This window comes from Lathamus discolor, chromosome 8 (assembly GCF_037157495.1).
Source record: "Lathamus discolor isolate bLatDis1 chromosome 8, bLatDis1.hap1, whole genome shotgun sequence".
In the NCBI taxonomy this organism is placed as follows: Eukaryota; Metazoa; Chordata; class Aves; order Psittaciformes; family Psittacidae; genus Lathamus; species Lathamus discolor.
The window spans coordinates 1,116,797-1,143,846 of NC_088891.1; the positions used below are offsets into that span (position 1 = coordinate 1,116,797).

Sequence of the window (27,050 nt, forward strand, 5' to 3'; positions counted from 1 at the left end):
TGCTTCTAATGAAAAGTGTTGGGTGTGTCATCATATCTAGCATGTGGCACATGGGTGACAGCTAACTTGCTTCCAAGTATTTGCTATTTAAGATAAATTAGCTCTCCTCAGTATCTGGAAAACTCTTCCAAATTAGTGTGACTGCTTTGAAATGGAATGAGTGAACCGCTGTCAAACAGACTGGCATTGCTTTGGAACATGGCTGGGCCCTCATGTTCTGTGGGATCCCTGATGGAGAGGGCAGGTTTCCTCCTCATACCAGGGATTGATTGGAAGAAAAATCCAACAACTGTGTGGGTTTATGGGTGGTATCAGCACTTCCGGTTCTTGCACATTTCTCTGCTTTAAAATCTATAGATACAGGTTAAGGGTCGAGTGTGGAGACGGAGGCTTCAGCCACCTCTGTTCCATTCAGGTTTACTAGTATGACAGATGCATACATATTTTCTCTTAAGGATGTAAACCCGCACCACAAGGCATCACTGCCAGTCAAATCAATAGTTCTGTAGCTCCCAACTTTTCCTCAGGTGCAGCTTTCCAATGGAAGGCATGAGGCAAACTGTCTTCTTGCTCAACAGAGCAGTTCCCTGTTTGCTTCCAGAGCCATATCTGCTACAGCCATAAAGTTATTTTGTTACACCTCAGGCATTTCAAAGTGGCGGAGATATGTTAGACCAAAGTGGAAGCAATTACCTAGGGAAATAAAGAAGCAAAACTCAGGGTAGCATCAAAGAATGGAAGATTATAGTGTGGGTGCACATCGGTTCTGGGTGCAGGACTTCTGCTGCTGTCAGTAGCTTGTGCTTGTTGCACTTTGTATTATTGGCATATTGAAACTTCCCATGACTTCCCACTGAGTAGCCACTGAGGTTTGTTTTCTTCTTGTGGATTTTTCACCCAAAATACAATAGGCAAAAGAATAATGAAAGAAAATAAGATGTGTAAAATAGCCTTGTTGGGATGGGATCAGACAGGTCCCCAGTTCAGTTCCTTTTTGAGACAAAATGCGATTCAAGTTCCTAATGTCTCAATATTGTGTTTTTAAGGTTGTATGTAAAAGCATACCATCCCTCACTGGCAAAGCTCTTAAAACCTGAGCACTTGTTTTCATACCAGTTTTAACTTGTGTACATGCACAAATCAGCACATTCATCTCAGAGACTGCAGTTTGTAAGAATGAAGTTCTTCGTGTGAGAAAGGGGCCAGAAAGGGCAATGAATGTGTCAGGGTTAAAGTAGCACGTTCATGGAAAAGGGTGAGTTTCAAATGTGTGCAACAGGGGCTGATGGGAATCTTGGCTGGGATGGCATTTCCCTGCTTTTAACAACAGAGTTGGTTGAGTTTTGTGTTTTAAATCCGGAAAGCCTGGCGTGAGAGGAGCATGGCAGCGGCCCCTGGCAAGGCAGAGGGCATGGTGTAAGCTATTTGTAAAGGTTCTGAAGCTACAGAGTGCACCAAGGAAAACTGTTTTCCAGGGCAGTAAGGATGGTATTATCAGTTAAAGAGGTTTTATCCTACAATAAAACCCCTCTGTTATTTCTAAGGCCAAAGGAGCAGCCAAAAGCCTTATCTAGCATTTAAAAGATAGCAACCTGACAGAGTCCTGCAGGATGTGTGATTGTGGTTCTGATCCCACAGGGAGATTAAGGTGAAGAACAGCAAGATTAGGGTTTCTGGAGCAGTTAAGCAAAATGCAGCTCTCTTCTCTGTGTGGACCTTGCAAAAATTACTAGCTTCTCATAACAAACGCAGCAGTTACTCTGTGGTTTCCACAGTCCAACACAGACTTAGTGGGGCTTGTTACTACTCTTGGGTGGTTTAGTTGGGTTTTTCTCAATTAAAAAGAGAACTGGTGCGGAGCAACAATTAAACAACAATCAAACCCAGTAAGTCATTAGGATTTGTCTGTGGTCAGCCAGCATCCTGGAAGGGCTGTTCAGGAAGTGTTTAGCAACCTGGCTCTACCATGGCTTGTAACAAGAGGGAGATGACTTCCAAAAATAGGCTTGCTCTGTGCCTGCAGCATGGATTAAGTGTCCGGAGTGCCCGATGTGACTGGGGACAGCTGCTCCAGCCCAGCCCGGGATCGCTGCTGGTTCTGGGGGGATTTGTTACCCTCTCGGTTAAAACGTGGGTGCTGCAAACTCCCATCTCAAACCACCACAGCTACTGGTGAGCACCAGGGTCTGGTGGTGACTAATGTCAAATTCTTGTCTCAGCAATGTCACTCGTTGTAAATAGGATCTGTCTTCAGCAGCAGGTTTTGGGGTTCTGCTCGGACATTGACTCTCCTACAACTAAGCCAGCTCCCCATTTCTCTTGCTTGGTTAATAGACCCAAAGCGAAAAGACTGAATTAATTACAAGCTGCAAAGAGAAAAATGTCTTGGCCAAGAGGGAATAAACTTTTGGTTCCAAATGCGTACGGTATATTCAAAACAAAGCCTCGCTGCAAAGCAGTGGCAGAACAATGGTGCCTAGAAATATGACTGCTGGGGTAGAAAGTGAAGTACCAGAAAAGCTTTCTCCTGTTAAGGCCAGTTATAAAAAGCCTCCTTTGTTGTTTGGCAAGGTCTTTCTTAGAAAGTGTGTCTTTTAGGGGAGGTGCTTGAGCCCTGGGAGAGCAGAGGGGATGGGTGTGAGCCCCAGGCAGACACCCGGAGGAGCAGGGGTTCACATGAGGGGCTGAAGACCAGGGGCTTGGAGCATGGCTTTATTTTGGATTGGAATGACTGTAACCTGAAAGATGGGGAGGAGAAGAAAAGGTGCTTTCCATGAAAGATGGAAACTGAGAGGTGCGAGTTGCATTGCATCTTCCATTGTTGTAATTGCCAGCTACTGTTTTGGGGGCCTTTGTGGTTTCTTTATACATTTATCAAGATTTCGTAACCAAGCACCACCAGCTGAATAGCACATACTGTGCTCGGCTGTTTCTAGACATCATTGTCTTTATTTTGCTCTTACCTACACTGTACTGCAGGCTTCCTCGAATCATGGTTTCCTGGTTAATAGTTGTCTCTTTAGGAGACAGTTGCCGAAAAACACACTTAAAGATTTGAGATGTGGCCAGTAATCCAGTGTGTTGTAAAAACCAAAATACATTGGCTGGAGTAGCATGAAATTGCTGTAGTTTTCCAGGGAAGGAGAATAAGTTGGTTAAAGAAAGGCCAAGAGTGTTTGAGGGGGAAAGTCTCAACGCCTCTGAACTAACAACAAGCATTTCCTTGAAGTCTGTGAAGTGCTTTGGGGCCTGTCTGGGTGAAAGGCTTTATCTGGAAGTCATTTTCCTTGGCTTTGTTGTGAGTCCAGGCAGGTATCTCATCACACAAGGGTTATCATTTGTCCCATATTTCTCCCTCCCCACCAGGCAAAGGCTCACCGCCTCCTTGTCCATTTCCCATGGTGCCTCAGGCTTCTGTGCACACTAGCATGAGATCTTGTGTTTCTTGAAAGCATCACCAGTGTGAATGGACTTGAGCCAGCTCCATGAGCACATCGTCTTGTTGGGATGTTTCTTCATACTCGAAATCTGGGTCATGTCACAGTAAGGAAATGTGCTGATGAAACATGACTGGCATTATTTGTTTAAAAGGAAACGGAAGAAATACTCAGGTTTGGCTCCTCGTTCTGTGGATCCGTCTGCTGTGCTCCAGCTTGTGTGTCCTGAAATCCCTGGGAGAAGGGAGCACAGTTTCTCAACAGTGAGGTCCCCATTATCTGAGCTGGTTGATGGTGGGACGCTGAACCTGCCACTGGTACCTCATAGATTCAAAGCCAGACATCAGTTGTCACTGATGCTGTTAGATCTGGGGATGGTTCCCAGCTTTGTGTGTGTTTGGCGCATATCCATCTCTGTCTACAGCATATACAGCACGTGTCGACACTCACTCAAAATCTCAAAAAAAGGAACAAATCTTAGTGCCTTCTTGGCTTTGTGTAAGAAATGTTTCAGGAAATGCTGTGGAAGTAATGCAGGAAGAACGTTGTGATGGTTAATGGGGTGTATTCCACAGCATTTTTCAGCGTGCTTTGTTTTGCAGTGTGAACTTTTCACACTCACTGGTCATCAGCCCCGTGATGGCAAAAACTGATGTATGGGCACAGGGACCCTGAGGGAAGTGAGCCTTATGGTGTGTAGTTCCATCGCTTGGGAAGGAGGTGTGCTATGGCAGCAGGGAAACATGCTCCCTCAACACAGGCCGTGTCCACAAGGGAAGGTTAATGTCATCAGTAGCAGCAGAAGCTCTTGTTGAGGGTCCCAGCAGAGCTGATGTGATAGAATTGTAGAATCAGCCAGGTTGGAAAAGCCCTTTCCCCCAGCCCTGCCAAGGCCACCACTGCCCCATGGCACTGAGGCCTCCCCTCCACCCTGTGTGAACCCTTGCAGGGCCGGTGCCTGCAGCCCTGCCCTGGGCAGCCTGTTCCAATGCCTGAGCACCCTCTGGGGCAGGAATTGTTCCTCAGCTCCATCTAAACCTGCCCTGGGGCAGCTTGAGGCCGTTTCCTCTTGTCCTGCAAGTTCCATCCTTTCCTCTTCCATTTATTTCTCACCTCCCAGGAGAAGCTCAGAGTCCATCTCAGCACCATGGAGCGTGGCTGGGTGAGTGCCCAAGCTCTCTCCAGCTCTGCATATCCCTTTTGGTGGTGCTGGGGAACTTGGGACCTTCTCCAAGGTCCAGGGAGGGTTTGTAGCCTCTGATCTGCCTGGGAGAGGCCTGGGCATTGCAATGTGAGAGAAACTGATGGGAGAGAAAAACAAATGCACGCTTTCCATCCAGTGTTCCAATGTATCAGGAAGTCTTAAACCCTGTAATTAGATGTGCCTCACCTCATTTTCCTTTAGCAGTTTGGGGAAAAGCAGGTAAAGCAGTAGTACTGCATGTGGTGAGATAGTTCCCCAAGTGAAAAGCTCATGGAGGCATGCTCTTAGAGCAGTGAGTCATTCACAGGAATGTCTCTCCTGTAGGTACACCCTACCCATGCCATGGAATAGCAGCAGTACTTACAGGGTGGTGTGCCTGACAGCTTGGGGTGTGGGGATGCAGGAAAACGGGGATTTACTGCAGCTGTAGCTCCTCTGCTGCTGCTTTTTAACAGCTCCTTCATTCCTTATTTTCCTGTCTCACACGTTGTTCAGTGAGAATTCCATTTAGGCCCTCTTTGCTGTGTATTTCTCTTTTGAAGAATGAGGGATTTCTTTCCCCCCACTTTCTGGGTTTACTGGAACTATAGAAGAAATTCAAGAAAGAAGGGGGTTTGAGGGTTTAACACGTATAGAACAGAAACATCAGTTGGGTCTTTAAATGTTCCGCGTATTTGCTGCTCAGGTATTTAGTTGGCTTCAGGTTCATGATGTTGTGGTAACAGTTCAGTAGCAACTTTTCTCAGTGAGGAGGGGTTAGAGGGCTGCACAGAGGGAGGATTTTGAGCTGCAAGCTCCCGAAAGAGAATCTGTTGAAAGAGAACTGAAGAGCAGAAGTCACTTGGGGTAGGTTGGTGTGATCCCCCCATGCACTGACTGTTGGGCTGTTGTCCCAGTGCAGGACCCAAGCACAGCCCTGCTGGGTGGCTGTGGCAGTCTGTGGTCACGCAGCCCTTCAGGGGCTCACACTGATGGCATGAGCAGGGAGACCCAGACTGAGTGAGCCCAGGGAAGGAAGTCACCTGCGTGTTTAGACTTGAGTGCTTTGACTGAGAGTGTGTGAAGTGTCTTAGTCTGCATTGTGCTGCTTTCAGGAAAGAAACACGGCTGTAAGTCAAAACCCATCCATGCCAAAGGTCTCAGGCATCAGGAAAGCAAACTTCTGTCACTGAGAGGATTGTAGGGAACTGTTGCTAAGTCCATTAGAGATATTTATAACTGCAGGCTTGATACTCAGGGTGCGAAATGAGCCAAAGAACTCTGGCAGCAGCGTACAGATGAGTTGAATGGTTCCTTGCTGGATAAATACATACTTGCCATTGACAGACATTACATTGGTTCATCTTGTGCCTGCCTGATAGTTCTTTCAGTTCTAGAAAAATCGGGCAACTTGCAGTATAGCAAATGAAGCAATAGTTTCATTCTCACACTGGAATCTCACTGTTGTTAGTCGTCTTTCAGCGTCTTACATATTCCTCTTATGTTTTAAGCCTGCTGTTTCACACAGTCACGTTGCAGGGTGTTTTCCAGGTTTTCAAAATGTGTAAGTAACATTTTAATGCATGTGCTTTACTTCTTTGAAAATACAAAATCCCACTGCATTTTGGTGTCATTTACTTAACTTCTAATTCCCCATGGGAGGCAGTTGTTCATGCTCTGTCAAAAACTTGGAGTAATTCAGTGTAGCTCTCTTCTCACCTTACAGAGGTTTATGGACTAGATAAATAAGAATTAAGAATCTCACTTGTGTACGCATTTATATAGTCAACATCTATTTTAGGGATGAGCAATCTCTTTGACTGCTGCTGTTGTGTGTAACACACCCTTTGCAGGTTGCTCCTGGCACAGGGGGTTGACTGTAGTTTGTGCAGTTGGAGTAGCTTGAGACCACAGGCGATTAATTAAAACTTCACCTGGCAGCACTTTGCGAGACAGCAAAGTGGAGATGCAGGTTGTGATAACGGGCAGGGTTAGTTCACGTCTTGCTGTAGGAATGTTTCTCTTTATTTTCCTGGTGCAAGGAGCAGGGACAGGAAATTGGACTAAAATCTCTAGGATTATATCCTTTATTTCTCTGTATCACTTTCCTCCATGGACAGTGGATCCTTTTAAACAAAGTGCAAATTTTACTGCAAATATTGATAATGAAAAGATGCTCTCATGGGCTTGGGAGTTTTAATGCTTCCGTTACTAGAGGACGCAAGGTTGTGAGAACCAGTTTTTATCAATGTAGACTATGGTTTTCTGTTGTCTTCCCTTCAACCTCACATACGAGTCCACTTCCACTGTAGCTTTGCCATTTAGGAATCTTGACTTTCCCTTTCTTGTCTGAAAACAGTTGTTGTATGATCTGCTGGTGGAAAGTGCTGGACATGTGCCTCTAAAAACTGAAATCCCAGTTTGCTGGCAGTTAAATATTGTAGTAACTGAAGTACTTCACTCTTGACAATACCACTTGAGCACTTTTTCTGCTAAGCCTTCCAGCAGTGGTGTCAGTAGTTATTGTATTCCTCATTAGCTGTGAACAGCTTTTGAAAGCTGTTATCCCAGTGTGTCTGTGTCTGAATCATTCCAGTGCCACCATTGCCTTTTCCTGAACAGAAGAGCTGTTGTGACATTGCTTGTATTTTAAACGTTACAGACTATTTATTCTGTCTCTTCAGCAATAAGATGCCTGCTAAATGAACTTCAGAAAAGCAAATACCCATTCCCATCAGGATAAGCATATGCTTTCCTTTAAAAAAAATGCTTTTTGCCATGAGTTCAGCTGGGAAATGCCTGTTAGTGGCTTACCAGTGTTTCTGTGCGGTACAGCGCACAGGGATTTCTTACTCCTGCTTTTTTTCTGCTCCTTATCCCGTCTGTGCATAATTTTAAGCACAGGAGTAGCCCTATTCAAATCGACCTGAGTGTGAGCTTCCGTCAGCTAGAGAAGTGTCCCTCGGTCCAGAAGAGCTGTTATATTTGGCTGTACCAGCAGTCCAGTTACAGGTTAGAGATAAATGGGACACATTCCCTGGAATGGTCCTTTGCTCAGCTTTAATAAATATCACCCTTGCACAAGTTTTGCTGTGGTTGGATTTTATCCCCAGATAGAGTTGTATTGAAGATCAATCGTGGATTCTGTTGCTGGGCTGCTGTACCCTCACCAAGCTGAATACACAGTCTTATTTCATTTCTTCTTCTGTGAACACTTGGCATGAATATAGATCTATGCCTCAGCTCAAATTTAATGTGGAAACTTAAAATGAAGTATTATGAGGAGTACAGGGCTGGAAAGGGCTGCCTAGGTCATTGGATCTAGTCACTCGATGCAGAACACACCAGCTACCACACAATTCTCACCTTAAAAGCAGGTAGAATTTTTGTTCCTACTACTTGAATTGGAGGGTTATGCAAAAACCTCATTGATCTAATGGTTAGATGTATCCACAGCCAGATTACACTCATTTGTTCTTCTGCCAGTGTTATGCTTTAACTTAAATAGCTCTTCTCTTTGATTTAAATTAAGCCATCTACATGATGTAAAAGCTTAGTGCATCAGAACACTGTCAGTGTTATATAATGTTTTGAATTCATGATCTGGAGCTCAGTTCTTTTCTTCAATGACTAAAGTATTCCTGGTGGTTTTTCCTTTTATAGCTTTACATGTGGTACACAGGAAAATGAGGCTGAGAACGCGGAAAGCTTCTCAGCAGTCGAATCAGATCCACACGCCACGTGCTTTGAGGGCAAAGAGGAAACACTCGGAGGTGGAGGAGAGCTTACCTGTCAGCGGAGGCAGGCCCACCAAGAATGACACCGGCCTGCTGTCGTCCATCAAAAAGTTCATCAAAGGAAGCACGCCCAAGGTACGCACCAGTGGGCTGCTGCTTTTGCTGTTTCACTGGGGCACGTTCACTTAAAGTTGATTTAAAATGTTTCTGTAAGAAATTGTTCTTAATGTGGCGGAAGCAAAAGATACTTGTCAAGAGTTAGAAGACAGCAAGCCTCTGTGATGGTTGTAGCAGGTATTAAACAAGCCAAAGCAGACCTGCAAAGCCTGCAGGAGTCAGTGGTAGGTGTGTTCAAGGCAGCTCAGGAAGGCCCAGGATTTACCACCAAGGTATTGCTTTGTGAAAATGTTGGCTGATAAATTCAGTAGATTTTTAAGTTCTGTTTTGAAGCATTCCTGAAACTTGGGAATTACCAGAATTGGCAACTAAGAAAAGCAGTTCTGTAAGCACAAAGTTGTTCAGTATTTTAGCAATTTGATTCACAGTTGTTTAGGAGTTCCTCAATCAATAAAGGTCAAACCTCACAAGTTCAACTATCCTGACATTGCTGTGACTACTCAGTTTATTACTACAGTGAATGCTGCCCCTCAGTGGGTCAAACCCAAAGGCTGTCAGGGCTAAACCACTACATCTCAGCTGTCTTCATCCAGAAACCCCAACCTTACTCATTTTCACCTGTTAGAATCTGCTGCATGTATGTTTTGAGGGTGAATTTTTTCCACACACACACACATATATATATGTAACTTTGATGGGCTGAATGTAAGCTTGTAATTGCTTCCGAAACCTTCAAGAAACTTTTTTTTTTTCTGTGAAGGGAGGCCAGTTGAAAAAGAAAGTTGAATTTGGTCACAACAGCCCAACCATTGCCATTATGTAGCTGTGAATTGTAAAGAAGAGTAGCCACAAAGTCAGAAGTGAATTAAAATGTATCCCAAAGTAACTAGATGATACCCAAAAATCGGAAGTCTGAAGTATTTTTTGGGTTTTGAACCAAGTGTTGAAACCGTAACTTTGTAACAAGCTGAAGTTGAAATAACTTCGATTAAAGTAACAGTGTCTTCTTAAATTGTAAAACTAGAGTGAAAGTTCGTGTTTCATGGTGTGTGTTAACTACCATAGGAACACTGAGGTACCCGCAAAGGAGCCGTGCAGTGAGGAGAAGTGGTTAAACCACTTTTTACATCTTGATTTTCATTAAGGCACGACAATTAATCTCTTCTGCATTCACCATCGATAATGTAGCACAGCAGTGCAACAGTTTGGCTGCAAAACCACTGCAACAAATGCTGAAATCTAGGCGAAACATTTTAGGCTGGAATTTTAAGATAAGGGAAGTATGTCTGCTTTTCCTTCCCTTTGTCTCTGGGAGGCTGGGTTCACTTTCCTTCTCCCCCGCTTCTCTTCCTCTCCCAAAGCTTTGGATTACATTTCGTTCTTTATTTCCTTGACAGGTTTTTTTAATATAAAGTGTCCACGTTCTCCTCTGTTTCCTTTCATGTCCTCTCCTAGCAGGACTTGGAGTGGTTCCAGTGGCATTAGCATGGCGCGATATTGATAGTGCCGGGCTATCTTCCAGAGTGCTAATGACTTAACCAAGTAGTCTGGAGGCTGCCATGGAAACGTTATAACTCTTTGCGATAGTGCACGGGTATGACTCGCGGAGCAGCTCCTATCTGGGTGTGCACTGAGGGGAGGTGGATTTACGGCAATAAATGTCTTTGGAACAAGTATATCTCGGTTGTGATCATAGTCGCAGGTCATTATCTGGTGTGGTAGAGGTGTCTTGTTGGAAATACTCGTCAAACAAACAGACCCTGAAAGAGCCTCAAGCTATTTAAGTTGGAGAAACCAGAGACTAATATATGGCTCTGAGTGTGGATGGTGACAGGTCTGGTCTTGAGGTCCTTTACTAACACACAGCCCACTGGCAAGTCAGCAATAGCATGGAGAGCACAACACTGTTTGTCATTTCCAAAATGTCAGATCTGATACACCAGAAAAAACAATACATGGATGACTGTGGGGAGTACTATGAACATTCCTAAATATTAACATTGGAGACATTGTAGAGGTTCCTCTAAACTTGTCTGATTTGGGGCTTTAGCACTAGCACTGTCACACAGTGCACTGACCTCGAGCATGTCATACTTCAGACTCAGTGTAGCCCATTCCCTGATACACATGGGGTTTCTGAATCAACCTAAGAGCAAACAACATGTTTGTGTTGGTGTGACATCACCGTGTTTCTTATGGCACAGTTATTGATCATAATGGGTTATACTGAGTTGAATAGATCATAGAATTCAAATAGATTGTTATATAAATACATAAAATAGGTATATTTAATCCTATGTCTGTCCAATAAAATTTCCAGTGTATAAAGCAAGTAGCACAATAACGTCATCTCTGATCTCACCATTGAATTCTATTGACCAGTACAACACAGGCACAGCAGTGGGAGCTCTCTGACCACATTGTGACAGCTCCTCTTCTGGAGCATGAGAGTGGCCTCCTGAGTCAGTGAGTTCTTCCTGCCTCTGCTGGTACCTGTTGCCGGTGTAAGTACTGGAGGGTTTCTACACTTGTTTTCCATAAAGCAGAACAAGAGCACAGCTCATTTCATGAAGGCCAATTGATAGCTTTTACAAGTTGTCGTGGTTTAAACCCAACCACAAAGCTCGTTCACTCCAAACAATCGGTGCTATCAGCTCTCTTCCCAGGCTGGAAATCAAAACACAGAGCTTGCATCAGCTCCTAAGAAGGAGAAAAATGGCTACTGGTAAACCCAGGACACAAGTGAATTTCCCTCATTTTCTTCAGTGTTAACTTTTGCACAGATGTCCTAGGAGCTGAGCTGCTGTCCTGTTCTTGTATCAGGTCAGGGAGACACATGTCAGCCCACTTCCATGTGTGTTAGTATTTCTCTCAGCCACTGTACTCTTCACATGGGCTTTAGATTAAATTTTCTACAAGATCCAGTTACTTTTTTTGGAGCACACAAAACCTTTTTCACTTTTCTTTTTAAAGCTGTGAAACTGCAGCTCCAGGAGGGTAATTCTGTAACTCTGAAATGGAGATGTTCATTAACTTTGGTATGGTCTGTGCCCTCGTTTATTTTGATATATAATTCATTTTGCGTTGTCTCACAGCTCACATTTCAGTGTCCTCTATATGGTTCTGCTTTAGATTTCAGATTGCCATTTTATTAAGCTGTAGTAGGTGCTTTGGGGGGAAAATAGCAAGAAACCTGTCTTAGAATCATGGAATACACTCATAGAATGGTTTGGGTCTTAAAAGTGTGTTTATACATATACTCATGCACAGAAAACAGGCAAAAATGTATGGTTCTGTATCATTCATGCAAGTGGCACAGGGAAGAACAGCCATTTACTTAAGGTAAGAAGACTCACTGGGCCATAAGCCTTGTCTGCAATGTTTTTATCAGCTGAGTTTTGCCATGTGATAGGGATTGGATAGCAGCAGGTTCTGTCCATGTGTACAACTGAGGAACCCACTTTGTGCAGGGAGCATGGTGGAGACCTCCACATCTGCTATTGTAAACTTGACTTCCTGGATGTCTCACAGGCAGAGAAATCAAGTTCCATGTAATTTTAGTTGCCTTGTACCTGCAGATCCCAGGCTGCACAGCACTTAGATATTTATAAATGGGCTACCCAGACAAATAGAACTTAAAGACAGTTTTTCTACTACAGAAGTTCCAGGTTTTCTTTCCTGATATTTTGATATTTACCTTGAGCTGTGTCAGTTTAAATGTCCAGCTGGCCAGATACATGTTGCATGTTGTGCATCTGGAAGTGGAACAATAAATGGATCTTTTGTGAAACTTTCTCTAACAGCTGACGTTTTCTGGTAATATCCACTGGAGAAAAGAGGCACTATTCAGTATGTTCCTTTTTTTCCTCCTTTTCTATTTTAAGGAAGAAAGAGAAAATCCTGCAAAAAGAAGTAGGATCGAGCGGGATATCGATAACAACTTGATCACATCCACACCTCAAGCAGGAGAAAAGCCTAACAAACAGATCTCTCGAGTGCGACGGAAAAGTCAGATGAATGGAGGTTTGTGAACACTCTAATCCTTTGTTGCTGCAGTAGTTGTACAGACAGCTCAGAGACCTGTTACTGGGAAGTAAATAACTTCTCTTTATTCCAGGCTCAGAGCTATGTCTTGGAGCTCAGCCCTGAGATGGCAATTTCTAGTTCTATGATGTACCTTGCTGAGCATGCACATTTATGGAAAACCTTCACTGTTATGTGTTGTTTTGTAATGTGAAGATTTATTTTATGCCCTTTGTTATCTGTGATAACAACTAAAAAGTATTTTACTTCATAACTGTGTTTGTGTGTGTGTTGGGGGGGAAACGTCAATTTTAGGGAAGCTTAGAGGTTCCAGGTGCTGGAGTTCACTGACACTTTCTCTTGCCTCCATCTAGTGGAACCCCACTGATACTGTCAGCTGTGTGGTGCCAAGGGTGCCCAGCTGCTTGAAGTGTCTTCCATTATCAAGCTCATTTAAACTTCTGCTGTTTGTTAATGTGTAGTATAATGTCTATAAACAACGAGTGCTTCCTAATTTGTAGGGCTGAGATGGTGCTAAGTTTTTGTCTTGAGACTGAGTGGCTGCTGCTTTGTTGTTGTTGTTGCCCAAGTTGAACTGTAAACAGGAAGGACCTTTCCTATAATGAAAATGATACTGATTAAAGGGAGGATGTGTGAAAACCAGAAGTGTGGTATTGTACCTCATGAGTTTTCTTTTACAGAAGCTGGAAGTTATGAAATGACAAACCAACATGTAAAGCAAAATGGGAAACTAGAAGATAATCCTGCCACTGGCAGCCCCCCCCGAACCACGTTACTGGGAACCATATTTTCTCCTGTTTTCAATTTTTTTTCACCAGCAAATAAAAATGGTGAGTATTATCTGAAAAGCCGATCGTGTTAAAGCTCAGAATGATAGGGTTTTTTAAGAACAAGCTATTTTGAGTGGCAGTACACTTCACCTGCTGATTTACAGACCAGGAGTTACTGCTACCTGATAAACAGCTCCCCAAGTGTTTGAAGGGTTGATAGTTAATAAAAGATCAATAAGTTTATGTGCCTTAGGCTGTTTCTTTTATAGGTGTAAGTACCCAGTGGTGTATCTTTCATTTAAAAAAGTGTAATAGTAGTTGGTATTAAGTTCCTTGTCCCAAACGTAAGAGGCATTTGTCATGGCCTTCATTTTGGGTCTTATTTTTCTAACATGGGTCAGCTGTGGCCATCTCCAGTTATTCTGGAACTGTTTGTTTGTGTGGTCAGTAATATCAGCATTCTGATGGGTAACTCAGCCTGATAATGACTGTGAATGTACTGAAATCTTAATCCAGGAACATCAGGATCAGATTCTCCAGGACAAGCTGTTGAAGCTGAAGAGATAGTCAAACAGCTTGATATGGAACAGGTTGATGAGATTACCACAAGTACTGCAACATCAACCAACGGGGCAGCTTACACTAGCCAAGCAGTGCAGGTCAGGTCCACTGTCAACAATGGTTTGGAAGAGGTGGAGGAAACAAATGACCGGGACCTGCCACCACTTACAGGTAAGAAACATGTGCTTGCCTTGCACTCACGTGTGGGAGCTGTGTGTGATTTGTACTCTCAGGGAAACCCCAACGCCTGCATTCTCTGGAAAACTAATATTTCACATTTGCTTAGGGCGTGCAAACAGTAGTAACAGTGATTTTTATTCTTATAGTTTATGCACCAAAGACACAGTTTTGTCAAAGCTTATCTATTATTCCCAGTGCGGCTCAGTAGACTTCATAACACTTCTTCAGATGAAAACAAAGATTCCAGAATAAATACTGAAGCCTTCCACCCCATTAGATGCACATCCTGGGCTTGCTGATCACAAAAGAGCAATTTGCAGCATTTCGATCTCTTAAATTCACTTCCATGGAAGTTCTAATATAACCTCAGCATAGAGGGGCTGGTGTGGGATATGTGGGTCTGGTCCAGACCTTCTGGTCTGGTCTGTTGCTGAGGGGCCCTCTGGAAACAAGCTGTGGGAGCTGCTGATGAAAGAGCTGTGCTACCTTCTTAGGCTGGCATGTGCATCCAGGGGGTTGCCACCACCAAAGGCTGCATAGGGTCTCCCAGCTCGACCAGGTCATGATGTTCTGTGGCATGAGAGGACACTGGGCTCTCGGGTGGCTTCCTTGGGGAGCGGTGCAGACCATTTCTGAGGACACGTGGGGACAGAGGGTGGGCTGCAGGGAGAGAGTTCCGCTGCTGTCTGAGGCACTGGCGTACCAAGGGCACACTGTCACTTCTGCAGACTGCACTAATAAGACCAGCTCTTGTGGTGTTTTGTTTTATTTTTTGGTTTGGTCATTTTCGTTGAATTTTAGCACCAGTATCTCCAGACAGTGGCTACTCATCAGCCCATGCAGAAGCTACCTATGAAGAAGACTGGGAAGTCTTTGATCCGTAAGTGCTAATGTTTGTACTGCAAATACTAAATTGGTGGGTTTGGGTGTTGGACTAAGGCATTCTTATTTAAGTTGGAAGATTTTTGTATTATGGAATTGAATTCCAAAAGCTCTTAACTTAAAAAAAAAAGAAAAAGTGTATATGGATGTGGGGTTTTTTCAATTTAAAATTCTTCTTGTGCAGCCTTAAATATTTGAAATACTACGTTGAGCTTCAACATAATGTAATGAATATGCGACACATATCTACAGCCAAATCTGTATTCTTTCCAGGTATTATTTCATCAAACACGTTCCACCACTAACAGAAGAACAACTGAACAGGAAGCCAGCTCTTCCACTGAAAACAAGAAGCACACCAGAATTCTCCTTAGTTCTAGACTTGGTAAGTGTCTTTATAAACACGTTCCAAAAGCAGGGGCTCCGTAGCATTTCTGTCATTTTGTTTGTTGCTGAAATTAGAAGTGTTTGCTTTCAACAAAAAGGCTTTGTCAGTGTTACACAATTTTCAGTTAAATATAGTTTGCGTTGGGAAAAGATGATAGTGGCAAGAGCAGAAAGCTTGCTGTGCGGGCTGCATGCTCAACATCCTGCCTGGAGAAAAGCATTACAACTCTTATTGTCTCAAACAAAGAGTTATCTGTCCCCATAAGGCTTTCCTAAATCCAGTGTGGGAAAACTGAGATGAAACAACTGGGAAAATGCAGCTTCGTGTCTTGCATCAAGATTGAACAAGAACAAATCTTTTAATTCTTACAACGTTTTTATTCTCAGAGGTCCCAAGTTGGTTTGTCAAATATCCATAGAAAATACATTTGTCTTGATAATAATTTCTCTTTGTCTCCCTGTTTTAAAAGTTGTTTCAGAGCCTGTTAATGATGGCAGGAATGTTAGTTTAGTTTATCATGCCCAGCATCACTTGGCATGTCCTCCAGTGCCCGTATAAACAGGTGCATTATTCACAATGATGGGTGCAGGTTTGACTGACAGGAGAGCCTCAGAATGAAGATATCTGCTTATAACTGTGCCCCCAGCTCACAGTTGTAAGTGATTGAAAAAACCCTGCAAGAATAATGAATTCATTCATTCAAAGAGTTCTTCAGTCTTGACAGCGCTTGCATAAAAATATTTTCTAGACTAAATAAACCTACCTTAAAATGAGCATAAAAATCCAGAAACCCACTTCTATTTTTAGTATTCTTTTCACGATGTTTTCTTTCCTTTATGCCATCTTTTCTTGTTTTAATAGGATGAAACATTAGTGCACTGTAGTCTAAATGAATTAGAAGATGCTGCACTCACTTTTCCAGTTCTTTTTCAAGATGTCATTTACCAGGTAATTACTGTGCATGGAAAAATATGGAGCTTTTATTTTGTTTAACATAGGAGTTCTTGCTGTGTGTATTTGTTACCATCTTGTTTCAAGAGAGGTAAGAAACAGTCTAGCATTTAACAACCGTTTTGTTCTAAATGTATCGGCTTAGGCAGATTGGATTGTCCTGGGTTAGAGATGCTGCAGGTGGAGGCAGGAACACTAACAGTTCAGCCATTCCCAGGAGCAGCTCCTCACCAGCTGTTAACATTCTTCCCTTGTCAGGGAAAAGCAGTCCACACTGGCTGGGCGTTTCTCTCTGTAGAGAAGATATCTCCAGCACCTGACACTGAGGGGGTTCTGTGCAGTCATCGGTCTTGTTGCACACTTCACCAGTGCCACTTCTACTTCGTTACTCCCTGGTAATGTACCCAGTGTGCTGGGTATTAGTGCGATTTGACTGTCCTGTGGGGACTGCTAGGGTTCAGGTTTGTTCTGCCTCAGGAGATGGTTGCTGTGTGTGTCTTACATTGACCTGCCCTAGAAGAACAAGTGGGAAGAAGGAACTGTCTTCCAGCAACTATCGGAGATGCTGCACTGATCCAGGCTGTTGTTCTCAGGTCCTTTTGTGGGGTGTACTTGGGAGCAGCGACAGCTTCCCCACCATGTAGTTCACATGATATTGGACCCCACTGTAGTATCTTTGAAGAATGAGGCAGTCATCAGGCACCTTAAAAGGACACTTGTCCAGGTATTTTTCCTGATTCTAAAAGTGCTTTTCTTTCCTGTTGCATATAAACCCCTTTGGAATCTGGAATAATCTTTAAACATGGGTTTATCTTATCATGTAGTTGGTGTGGCCATGCACAGTTTCTTCCCAGGATGACCTTGAAAGGAGCCTTAGAAGTAGTTCTTTAGAGGCTCTTGACACTGCTAACAGAATCAGGAAGACTAAAGCTTCAGGCTTTTCCTTCCTTCTCTTAGATCTCAGTATGATTCAAGTACTTTCTGTCTATAACTGGGTCTTTTAGTGACCGTGTGTTTATGCTTTTGCCTTTAGGAAATTGTAGTCAATGGAGAGAGTGACTTACAATATTTCTAAAGCTTTATTCAGTGGCATTGTACGCAAGCCTGTATAGCCCTTGACACAGTACAGCTACTGTGTGGGGCCTGGAGTTTTCTCTTAGCTCTCTCTGGAGTCCAGCCTGGATTTGCTGAGGAACAGTAGCTTCTTGCAGGCCTGAGAAAGTCAGCTGCTATCTTCAAGCACACTTGCCTTGTCGCTATTTGGTTTTGCTGCTTTTTCATCACACTAGACACTGACAAACATTCATCTCTTACTAGGTAACAGCTAACAAGCAAGATGAGTTTCTTAAGGATACAGTTAAATTCATCCTTCACTAGGGTTTAATATGCAAAATCCAAATAATCTTCTGTGTGAAAGTCGGAAAGAAGTTTGTTATTTCATGCCCTTTTTAGTGGCTTTAGTCAGTGAATAGCTGTTTACCAGCTCATAAAACTTTCTCTTGCGTATTTCTGTTGCTTATCAGTCTGACCAGCACCTCTGGACCAGCCCTGTGCTGATTTCACATCTCTGCATTTCCTTTTGGCAGTAATTTCAGCTGGCCTCAGAGAAGCAGACAACTGAGCTGTCCAAACAAAGTAGAAGCCAGCAAGTTACTATATATAAAGGATTGCGTACTATATCCCACTGAAAAAATACAAGATATGGAAGAGACATTGCTGAAGGTGTTTTCCATTAGCATTATGTACCGCTTCCATGTAGGTTTTCCAGAAATATTGGACAGTTCTCTATGAATTCTTTTTAAGAAAGAATAGAACAGCACTTCTTTTCCTGCTGAATTATCTGCTCTTTCTCACATCAGGCCTGATTAATACTGCAAATGGGAGCCTGGGTTCATAGCATTTCCATTTCCTTACCTATCAGAAGGCATCAAGCCAGTGCTCTTGCAGCAAGAGTATGGCAAACCAGGCACTTTTCCTGAAAAGATGTTGCAGTATCCTGGGATGGCCAGGTCTGGAACAATAAGAACCAGACTGACTCAGGTTCTAGAAGGTCTCTTATAAAGTCCAGCTAAACTCCATTGGCCTGTGAGTCAAGCACAATTTTACGTCCAGGAACTTGGCTCTCTTGGTGCTTCTTTCAGCAACTGCAGGTGATGGTCTGGTTTTAAAGAAAGGTTTCTAAAAATAAGGGCTTGTTTGCTCCAAGTGATTTCTCACAAACTCCCTGGAGTTATGCAGAAGAACTGAGCATGGAGCAGCGTTCTGCCAACTGAAAACTGACATTCCTGTGATTCCAGCACTGACACACAGGGTTTAAACCTTGGGTTGAGTCACATAGCTGATTTCTATTAAAAAAGCTAGCTGTGAGATGGGCACAGTTGGGCTTGCTGAGGTCAGGCTTCTGAGGCAATGAATTTATTCCTGTTTCCTGCGTTGAAAAAAAAAGTCTCTAAATTAAGGCAGTATTTAAGTTCTGGGCTTAGTAAAGATCCAGTCTTTGCGCAGCTGAAGTTTTCTTAAACACTGTTATCTGTTAAGGGCTGCCTTACGTCTGACTGCAAAACAAAAACCAATGACAGTTCTTCAGCTGTAGACTTTAGACTTTGTACTCTTTGTGTCTTATTTTACATAAGTGAGATAAGCAGCTTATCTTCTGAAGCAATTTATCTCTTTTTCCTTGGTAAAGAAGTTTTGTTTCTGTTGCTGACTTCAAGTCCCAGGTACGAGATCGTCTCATCCCTTTGTTCCGCTCTGGAGCTGCCTTCCCTGCTGTACCTGCAGTCAAAAGGCAGGTCCTTTCTGTTCTTCACTGGAAGTGCATCTTTACTGATCTACCTCAGAATAATTCCCTTTGACTTTTGTGATCCTTGAAAGATGTTCTGGAACTCCATAGGTCAGTTGTAGTTACTGAATACAGGGTTACATGTGTTCCATCTCGCTGTCAGCAATAACTTCACTGCTTTACTTTGTTACTGCAGTAGAATGAAGCAAGCAATGCTTGGGAATTCTGGCTCTCCCTTTGAGTGACCCCCTCTCTGTTTCTTGGAAATAACAGAAGAGCCATCATGCTTTGGATCTGGAGGCCAGGAAGCATTGGTGTATCTTTGGCACGTCCACCAAGAAATGTGGGCTTAGGTTGGGAAGACACTCTCTACAGCTACCTGAAAGGAGGTTGTAGTGAGGTGGGGATTGGTCTCATGTTGATGTGGCACTTAGTGACATGATTTAGTGGTGGATTTGGCAGCATTCACTCTGGTTGGACCTGATGATCTTAAAAGTCTTTTCCAACCCAGTTGATTCTATAACTTCATTTTAATTCAGTAGAGCCTCTAAAATTACGCTTCTGGCCCTTGAAGAGCCACAGCTGGCTGCGCTTCAGGCACTTCTGTCTGGTAATTCCAGGGATTTTGACACCAAGTGGAACACGTGTCCCGTTCAGGTTTTCTGACGCAGGAAAGGAATACTGTTTCCTTCGAATTCCACCTTGGAAGAACTCAGGTCCTGTGTATTTTGAACAAGGAAGACATTGACAGTTCAGATTCTGCACATGTAGATTTTGTTGCCATTGAAACAATGGGATGAGTTGATCGTTTGGGGAGAAGAAAAATAACCAAGAAAACCTGCTACAGAACTGTGAAGGGTCTTTGCATACACGTTGTGCATTTGTGAGTGTGACTTTGAAACAGGCAACAGCATGTGTTGCAGCTGACAAACTTTCAGTCGTTAAAACCAGTGAAAATTACTATTAGGCTTCTATTTTCAAAAGTAGTCTCTCACATTTACTCATGGCAGGGAGGGATGTGTTTTGTTCTGCTTTGGTTACTTGATTCTTCTGCTTGGGTCAGAGTTCTGTGCCTGGTCGGTGTAGCTGGGGGTAGTGATGTCGTTGCCTTGCACAGTGGCAGTGTCACAAGCCAGAGAAAACAGAGCAGTGAGCCTGCACCGGGGCACTGTTAAATAAGTGTGTGTCTGTGCAAGTGGCAAGGAGAAATACAGGTTCTGACAGGAAAGTGGGTTTCCTGGATTTCTCGTTGCATTCACACGTCACCTTCTTAGAGAAAGATTGATACTGAGGTAGAGGTTGTATGAAGATAGATGCACATTTATAACTGCTTGGCAGTAATCTCAACTAGAACATCTTACAACAATGCTACGGTTATCCCAGGACTAAAAAAACAAACTAAAAACCAAGGCAGGAGCGCTGTCCACCCCTGAGGAGCCCGACAGCCATAACTGATCTCTGATCTAACGCAGTGATTCTAAAACCCCATGGAACTGGCTGCTGTGAGCGATACCATTCCATCCAGCTCTAAAAGGAACAATAAATTACGCAGAAAATGGGTTTATTTACATCAGCAGCAGCTGAAGTACTGGCAGATCACTCAGCTGCCCGCTTTGGTTGCCAGGAGAGTTCGTAGGAGAGATGCTGAAGAGGCTGTTCCTGAGGTGACATCTGTGTTTCTTCCATAACTGGGGGTAAGCTTTTTAGTTTGAAATCAAGCCCTTGAAGATCTCCAAACCAAATACCATCCTCTCTACCTACTACCATTAGCAGCTGTTATATGTGTACAGGGAAAGCATTACTATCCTTTCTGTGCTGGCACACATCAGCTGGAAGCTGCTCTGGTGCTGCCCAGCTGGTGAAGCTCCTTCAGGATGTCTCCCCAAAGCAACCAGTTTCATTTTGCCTTGTTGTCCAACTTTTAGATTGTAGCTGAAGTTATTTCTATTCCACCAAATGTTCCAGGGAATTTGTTAAGCCTGATTTTATCATCTGATGCTTCCACTTAGAGCTGCCTGGGCTGCAAGCTAATGCGGTATTGGTTTAATTCAGTTATTACTCTGCAGGAAGTCAGTATTTGCTGTTTACCTTGTTCATAATGCTCATTTTGACCTTGTCTTTACAAACTGGTACTTAGTGCAGCTGATAGCTGAGGTGTTTTGAATCTTCATTAAAGTCTATTTCTGCTGCAGGTTTATGTCCGATTAAGGCCATTCTTCCGAGAATTCCTGGAACGTATGTCTCAGATTTATGAGGTAAAAACCATCAGCTACTACCTCTGAATTTCACTGTCGAATTATATTCACATACTTATACCCAAACTGATTACTTTTCCCTCTTGAATCCACAGATCATTCTTTTTACTGCTTCTAAGAAGGTGTATGCAGACAAGTTATTGAACATACTAGACCCTAAAAAGCAGCTGGTCAGGTAAACCCAGAAAACTGAATGTACCTGCTGTTTGTAAGCAAACCAAGTGGTGTTGCCCATCCAGTGTGCTGAAGCATGTGCTGATGGCGTGTGTCTCACTGAACTGAGTCTTTGTGGGTTTGTCTGGTCTAAGAGTGAGAGAAAAATGAAGGGATTGAGCTATTGCCTTGGGGGTAGAATGAATCCAGGCAGCTTCACACTGCCCTCTGGGGCCAAACCCCATAGCCATTCATTTGGTCTGAACTACTCGAACTCGAGTGATTGCTTATAAGTTGTGAATTGTATAGTTATCCTTACAGTCAGCATGGTTTTCTTTCTTACTCACAAAGTAATTTGTTTGTGGGTTTTCTATTGGAGCTGGTTTAGTTTTTCATTTCCTAATAGCGAGTTTGCTTGGCAGTGATTGGCATTTTGCAAGAACAGGTCCTTAGGGCAGAAAGATGTTCTGCTGGATGAGATTCTTCCTGTTATTCCTATCTAGGAGGTGGGATGTTACATGGGGAAGCTGAATCCAAAGAGGATTCCTCTCAGGGATTCACCTGCACAGGGTAAGCCCAGTAAGGGCATAAACTGGACAGGGCCAGGCCTGTGTAAATGCTACCCTTGATATGTCACCGCAGCATTTTATTGTAATAGTTGTCAGGAAAGACTTGATTTTAATTACACACATAATGAAACAACCATTTGGATAGAGATGGTGGCTGCATCCATTGTTTTGCTGAGTAGTTTGGGCACATAGTAATTCATTTTCTGGATGAGTGTGAAGATAAACTGTTTGTTGGTTTTCATCCAGAAACAGTCATCTCACTGCTTGTTTTCGCACAGCGTGCACAGCAGAATCCTGCTTTGGCTTTGGTAGCCTGACTTGCCACTGCATTTTGAGCAGGCAGCTAAAACTGGGCTTCAGATACTTCCAGTCCTGGGAGCATCTGAGCTTACCTGCATCACACGGCCAGAGGGGATGCATGTCAAGGAAGGTGTTTGCATGTCCACGTGTGCATCCCTAGTGTTAAAAATCTTCCTCCAAGAGCCTAATATGTGTGATTCAGGACTGGGTTTAGAGCAGGAAAATGGTAATAAAATACACAGCCAGAGAGTCTTCTGAGAACCGCAGAAAGACTCACGTGATGCATGAATTTAGCTGTGATTCATGTGCCACCGAAAAGCTGACATGGAGGCATGATTCCCTTTGGCATCAGCCTCAAGGTAGACTTGTCAGCGCTCCACACATGTGACTCAGAATCTATATTTAAATTCATTCGCTGCCGAGGCATCAGCTTATTTTCCTCCATAGCAACATTAGGAACTCAACCCCTCGCTGAAACTGAGCACACTGTGTGCAGCTTCTAAAAACTTCACTTAAAAATGCAAGCAGCCTTAAAGACACTGCACACTAAAGTAACCCCGTGAGAGCCCACATCTGTCTGGTTTACAATTTGTTTCTAAGTTATAGTGATATTCCATGAAATGTGAGTGTTATTCCTGGTATGTTTTAAAACTGGGTCCTTTTAGTCTCTCCATCCATTTCTTGTGTAATAAACGAAAAGGGAGTAGGCTAATGGGAAAGGAAGAACTCACTGGAATGTTTTGGCCTCAAGGCTTTTTTCAGGTTCTCATAACTGAAATAGCTTAATTGCAAACAGAGGTAACATAGGACACCTCTGGTACGGGGTCTTCTGGCACGTGGTGGTGTGGGGAGGCCACAGGCTGTGACAGCAAAAGGAAGGGACAATAAAAGCCAGTAAGTTGGCTCCTGTGCAGGATGAATCTCTGCTCTTGGGGCCTTGCAAAACCATTTGAGTATCCTAGGTCCCTGTGCTGACCCATCACAAGAGGCTGGAAGGCAGGGCCCTGCTCACAGATACTGCTTGCATCCAAGCAAGCAAACAGCTGTCTGCAGAATGAGGCTGGTGTAAAACCACCTTCAATGGTCATTTTACTGGGAAAAAGCTCAAAAGAGAATGAGAAAAAGGGAACAGTTTTTTAAAAGGAGCTGGTGGATGGGAGGAGAAAACTGGCTAACGAGTTAACTCTTCCCCATGCCGTGTAAGTTGGTCTCATTCATTGGCGTTCTGCTTTACTTACAGGCATCGACTCTTCCGCGAGCATTGTGTTTGTGTACAAGGAAACTACATCAAGGATTTAAACATTCTTGGTAGAGACCTTTCAAAAACCATCATCATTGACAATTCACCGCAAGCCTTTGCTTACCAGGTGAGGACGGTGCTGCCGGGGGAGAGGTGAAACGCTACAGCCTGATTTAACAGCTTCCGCATGGCTTGTGAACCAAACCCTAACAAAGCAGCCAGGTTTGCTTGCCTTTCTCTTATATTTAGTGAGGAGCTGATCAAGTGCAAACCGAGTGACTTCTGATGAACCACGTAACCCGTCATGTTTGCTTCTCACCTAGCTTTTTGGCAGAAGCCAGCAGGCTGCCAAGTCTGGTGCTTGGTCTCCTGCATGGAACTCATTTCTTAATGCTAGTGAAGGGATTAGGATCAGATCTCTGGCTGAGGTGACCACAGCTGTGAAAATGGCTCGTGCTGAGGTACTACGGGGTTACACACTGTGCAGGGGACGTTCCCAGCAGCCAGGCAGCCTGTCACACTGGGGTGGCATGCAGAGAGGGATCCTCGACGTCTCACCTCCATCAAAGCAGCAGCAACACAAAGAGCTCTTTGGCTCAGCCTCACTTGCACGCACACAGACAGCATCCCCCAGTGCTTTAGTGTAAGAGTGTCTCAGAACACCAGCGCCTTTCCCATCTGCAGAGCTTCGAGAGCTAGTTGTGTTTCACCTCTGAGGTGGAAATCTGTGTAGTGAGGTATGCAAAGGAAGCAGGCATTTTGGAAGTGAAGTTCAATGCAAATTTCAGAGGGAAAATACATATTAATAAACTCTGGCTTGGAAACATTTTTCCTCAAAGTGCTATTTCACAAGTTACATTTTTAGACGAATTAAGTATAAACCATGTGTTGATGGTTTTATTCTTTCTTTATGTTAGCTTTCGAATGGAATTCCTATAGAAAGCTGGTTCATGGATAAAAATGACAATGAACTCCTAAAATTGATTCCATTTCTGGAGAAACTTGTAGAGCTGGTAAGTGTTTCCTCGAGGTGGCTCTTCCCCACCCACTGCCCAAAACCTTAGTTGTCTCTTTTAGGTATTTTTATGGACTAGAGCAGCTTGCTCCAAGCCCCTGTGTCCAACCTGGCCTTGAGCACTGCCAGGGATGGGGCAGCCACAGCTTCTCTGGGCACCCTGTGCCAGCGCCTCAGCACCCTCACAGGGAAGAGCTTCTGCCTAAGAGCTCAGCTCAGTCTCCCCTGGGGCAGGTTCAAGCCATTCCCCTTGGCCTGTCCCTACAGGCCCTTGGCCAAAGCCCCTCTCTAGGTTTCTTGTTGGCCCCTTTCGGCAGTGGGAGACTGCTTATGTTTTGTTGTATTAAAATGCCAGTGGTAGAAAGTTGACCTTGTTGAAGTAATGGGGTTTATAGACGTGTCTGTCCTGAAACCTGCACCTTTGTTTTCTCTCTCCCCTCCCTGCAGAATGAAGATGTCCGACCTCACATCAGAGACAGATTTCGCTTGCATGACTTGCTACCCCCCGATTAAAGCCTTTTGCCTCATTACTGAAGGGGGAGAAAATGCAGGACCCTTTTGGACTAAAACAAAACATTGCCATTACTGTTGAAATTTTGCATTTTTGTACCCCGTCTTGCTTTTCTTATCTTTGGTGCCCAACAATAATCAAGGGTTACAGGAAGAGACTTTCTATGGCTGAGGTTGAACACGTTCAGTACTCCACCGTACAAGCCCGTGGGTAGGCTAGAACAGAAGAGTCTTTAGAACTAGTGCAACTCCACCACGTTTTTGTATGTCCAGGACATCTGCGGTTTATAAAGAATTCTGTTTCTGCCACCAGCAGTTTGACCTGTACAAACACAGGATTTTATGATACAACAGAGATTGAAAATGGACTCGTGTTTTCTCTCTGTTCGGTGCTCTAAGTGGGTTTGTAGCCACTTTTCTGTTACTTTTAAGATTCTCATTTCAACAGGAATGGCCAGTAAAAAGTTGTTTTATTTTTCCTGTTAAGGTTTATAACCTTTTTACATTTTTGACCTGTATTAGATTAGAATTTCATTATGCATTCCTTTTAGTTGAGGCGCTTCATAGTTTTTCTGGAAATAGCCAAATTTTCCTAGTTTTTTATTAAACAGTTGATGGCCGTTTTCCTGCTTTGTCTGCCTGCATACTGTATATTTGTTTAAAAATACTCTCTAGTTTTAGCCCACGTAAGTTTCATTTAGAAAGAGGAAAAAAACCCACCCTGCATTTATCTTTTCTTTCTGTAATATTCTACTGTAGTTGGAATCTTTTCAGCAGATCAAGAGACTGGCTAGATAAGAAGATATAAGAGTTACTAATATTCAGACTATTTTAAAGCGTTGACGGCCCGTGCGCTGGACAGACAGTATCTCGCGGTGGCACAGACGGACAAGGAATACCTCAGACGATGCTGTGGGTGCAGGTCTGGAGAGGAGCACTGGCACGGTCCTGTCCCGGGGCCCGGCGGCTGGGTCGCTGCTGCCTCCTGCCTCCCCCGAGGCTGCCGTGCTGGGCTCTTGCCGATGTGTCTGGTGGTGCCGGTGCCGCTCGGCGGGGCGGTGGGTGCGGAGCTGTGCGCACGGCGGGGGTACCCGGCTGTAGCTACGCACAACCCTGGGGTACCCCCGCTCCGCAGCCCCTCGCTGCCGCCGTGGGCCCCGCACTCCCTAGGAAGGGGCCGGCAGCCCGGGGGCCGGGGGGGTTCCAGTGGTGAGTCCATCTCCTCCGCAGGAGGCTTTTCACAGAGGGTTTAGGTTGCAGACGTTGGACGCCTCCGACCGCATGAACACGGCCCAGGCTCGGACTGGTTTTGTGTAAGAGATGTCACAGAACGGCACTTTTTCTAAAGAGAAGTTTGATATTTTGTATGCTTGTTCAGAAAGTACAGTATTGGAAATTAGAGGTGGACAACTGCTAATGGAGAAGTATGTCAATTAATTTTTTATGTATATTACCTGTTTACTTGTACAATTTTATTGTACAAATTACATGCAGCTTCATTTTCAAATGAGTCCTTAAAATAAGGAAAATCTTTTTAGGAAAACATTTAATTTTTGTATTTTTGATTTTAAAAGGCATGAGTTATGTCAACTTTTTCCAGTGTATTAATGAAGATTTTAACTTTTCATCAGGTTGAGTGTTTTCTTACTATATTCTCTGTTGTGTATGTAGCTAGCACATTGTGTCACTGAACTGTTTAAAGAACTTAGCATGTAGAGCAAGCCTGTTTTGTGGAAAATCCTTCTTCATTTAAAAGCAAACCATCATGGCAGATTTTCTGCAAAAGAAGTGAAAACATTTGCAATTCAGAATACTGATTTTTTTTGTATTTAAAGAAAGGTATTTTGCTTGCAGGAAAGAAATACTATGGATTCATTTTAATGAGAATCTTTTAAATGTATTTATCTTTAGGGCATCTGGGCATCTTTACGCTGTTTGTCTTATGTCTTTATTGAAATAAACTGTACATAACATGA

General features: G+C 43.6%; 1 protein-coding gene across 2 annotated transcripts in view; it reads left to right on the forward strand.

The window, feature by feature from the left end:
• The window catches only part of CTDSPL2 (CTD small phosphatase like 2), a 36,512-nt gene extending 9,462 nt beyond the window's left edge, over positions 1 to 27,050 (forward strand). For both annotated transcript variants that reach the window (XM_065688506.1, XM_065688507.1), the window contains 12 exons: positions 8,284 to 8,492; positions 12,359 to 12,497; positions 13,199 to 13,348; positions 13,805 to 14,020; positions 14,831 to 14,909; positions 15,185 to 15,296; positions 16,161 to 16,247; positions 21,225 to 21,287; positions 21,383 to 21,462; positions 23,550 to 23,676; positions 24,467 to 24,562; positions 25,012 to 27,050. In XM_065688506.1, the coding sequence (XP_065544578.1) occupies positions 8,284 to 8,492; positions 12,359 to 12,497; positions 13,199 to 13,348; positions 13,805 to 14,020; positions 14,831 to 14,909; positions 15,185 to 15,296; positions 16,161 to 16,247; positions 21,225 to 21,287; positions 21,383 to 21,462; positions 23,550 to 23,676; positions 24,467 to 24,562; positions 25,012 to 25,077 (1,424 nt within the window). In that variant the 3' untranslated portion in view covers positions 25,078 to 27,050. The remainder of the gene's footprint in view (positions 1 to 8,283; positions 8,493 to 12,358; positions 12,498 to 13,198; positions 13,349 to 13,804; positions 14,021 to 14,830; positions 14,910 to 15,184; positions 15,297 to 16,160; positions 16,248 to 21,224; positions 21,288 to 21,382; positions 21,463 to 23,549; positions 23,677 to 24,466; positions 24,563 to 25,011) is intronic.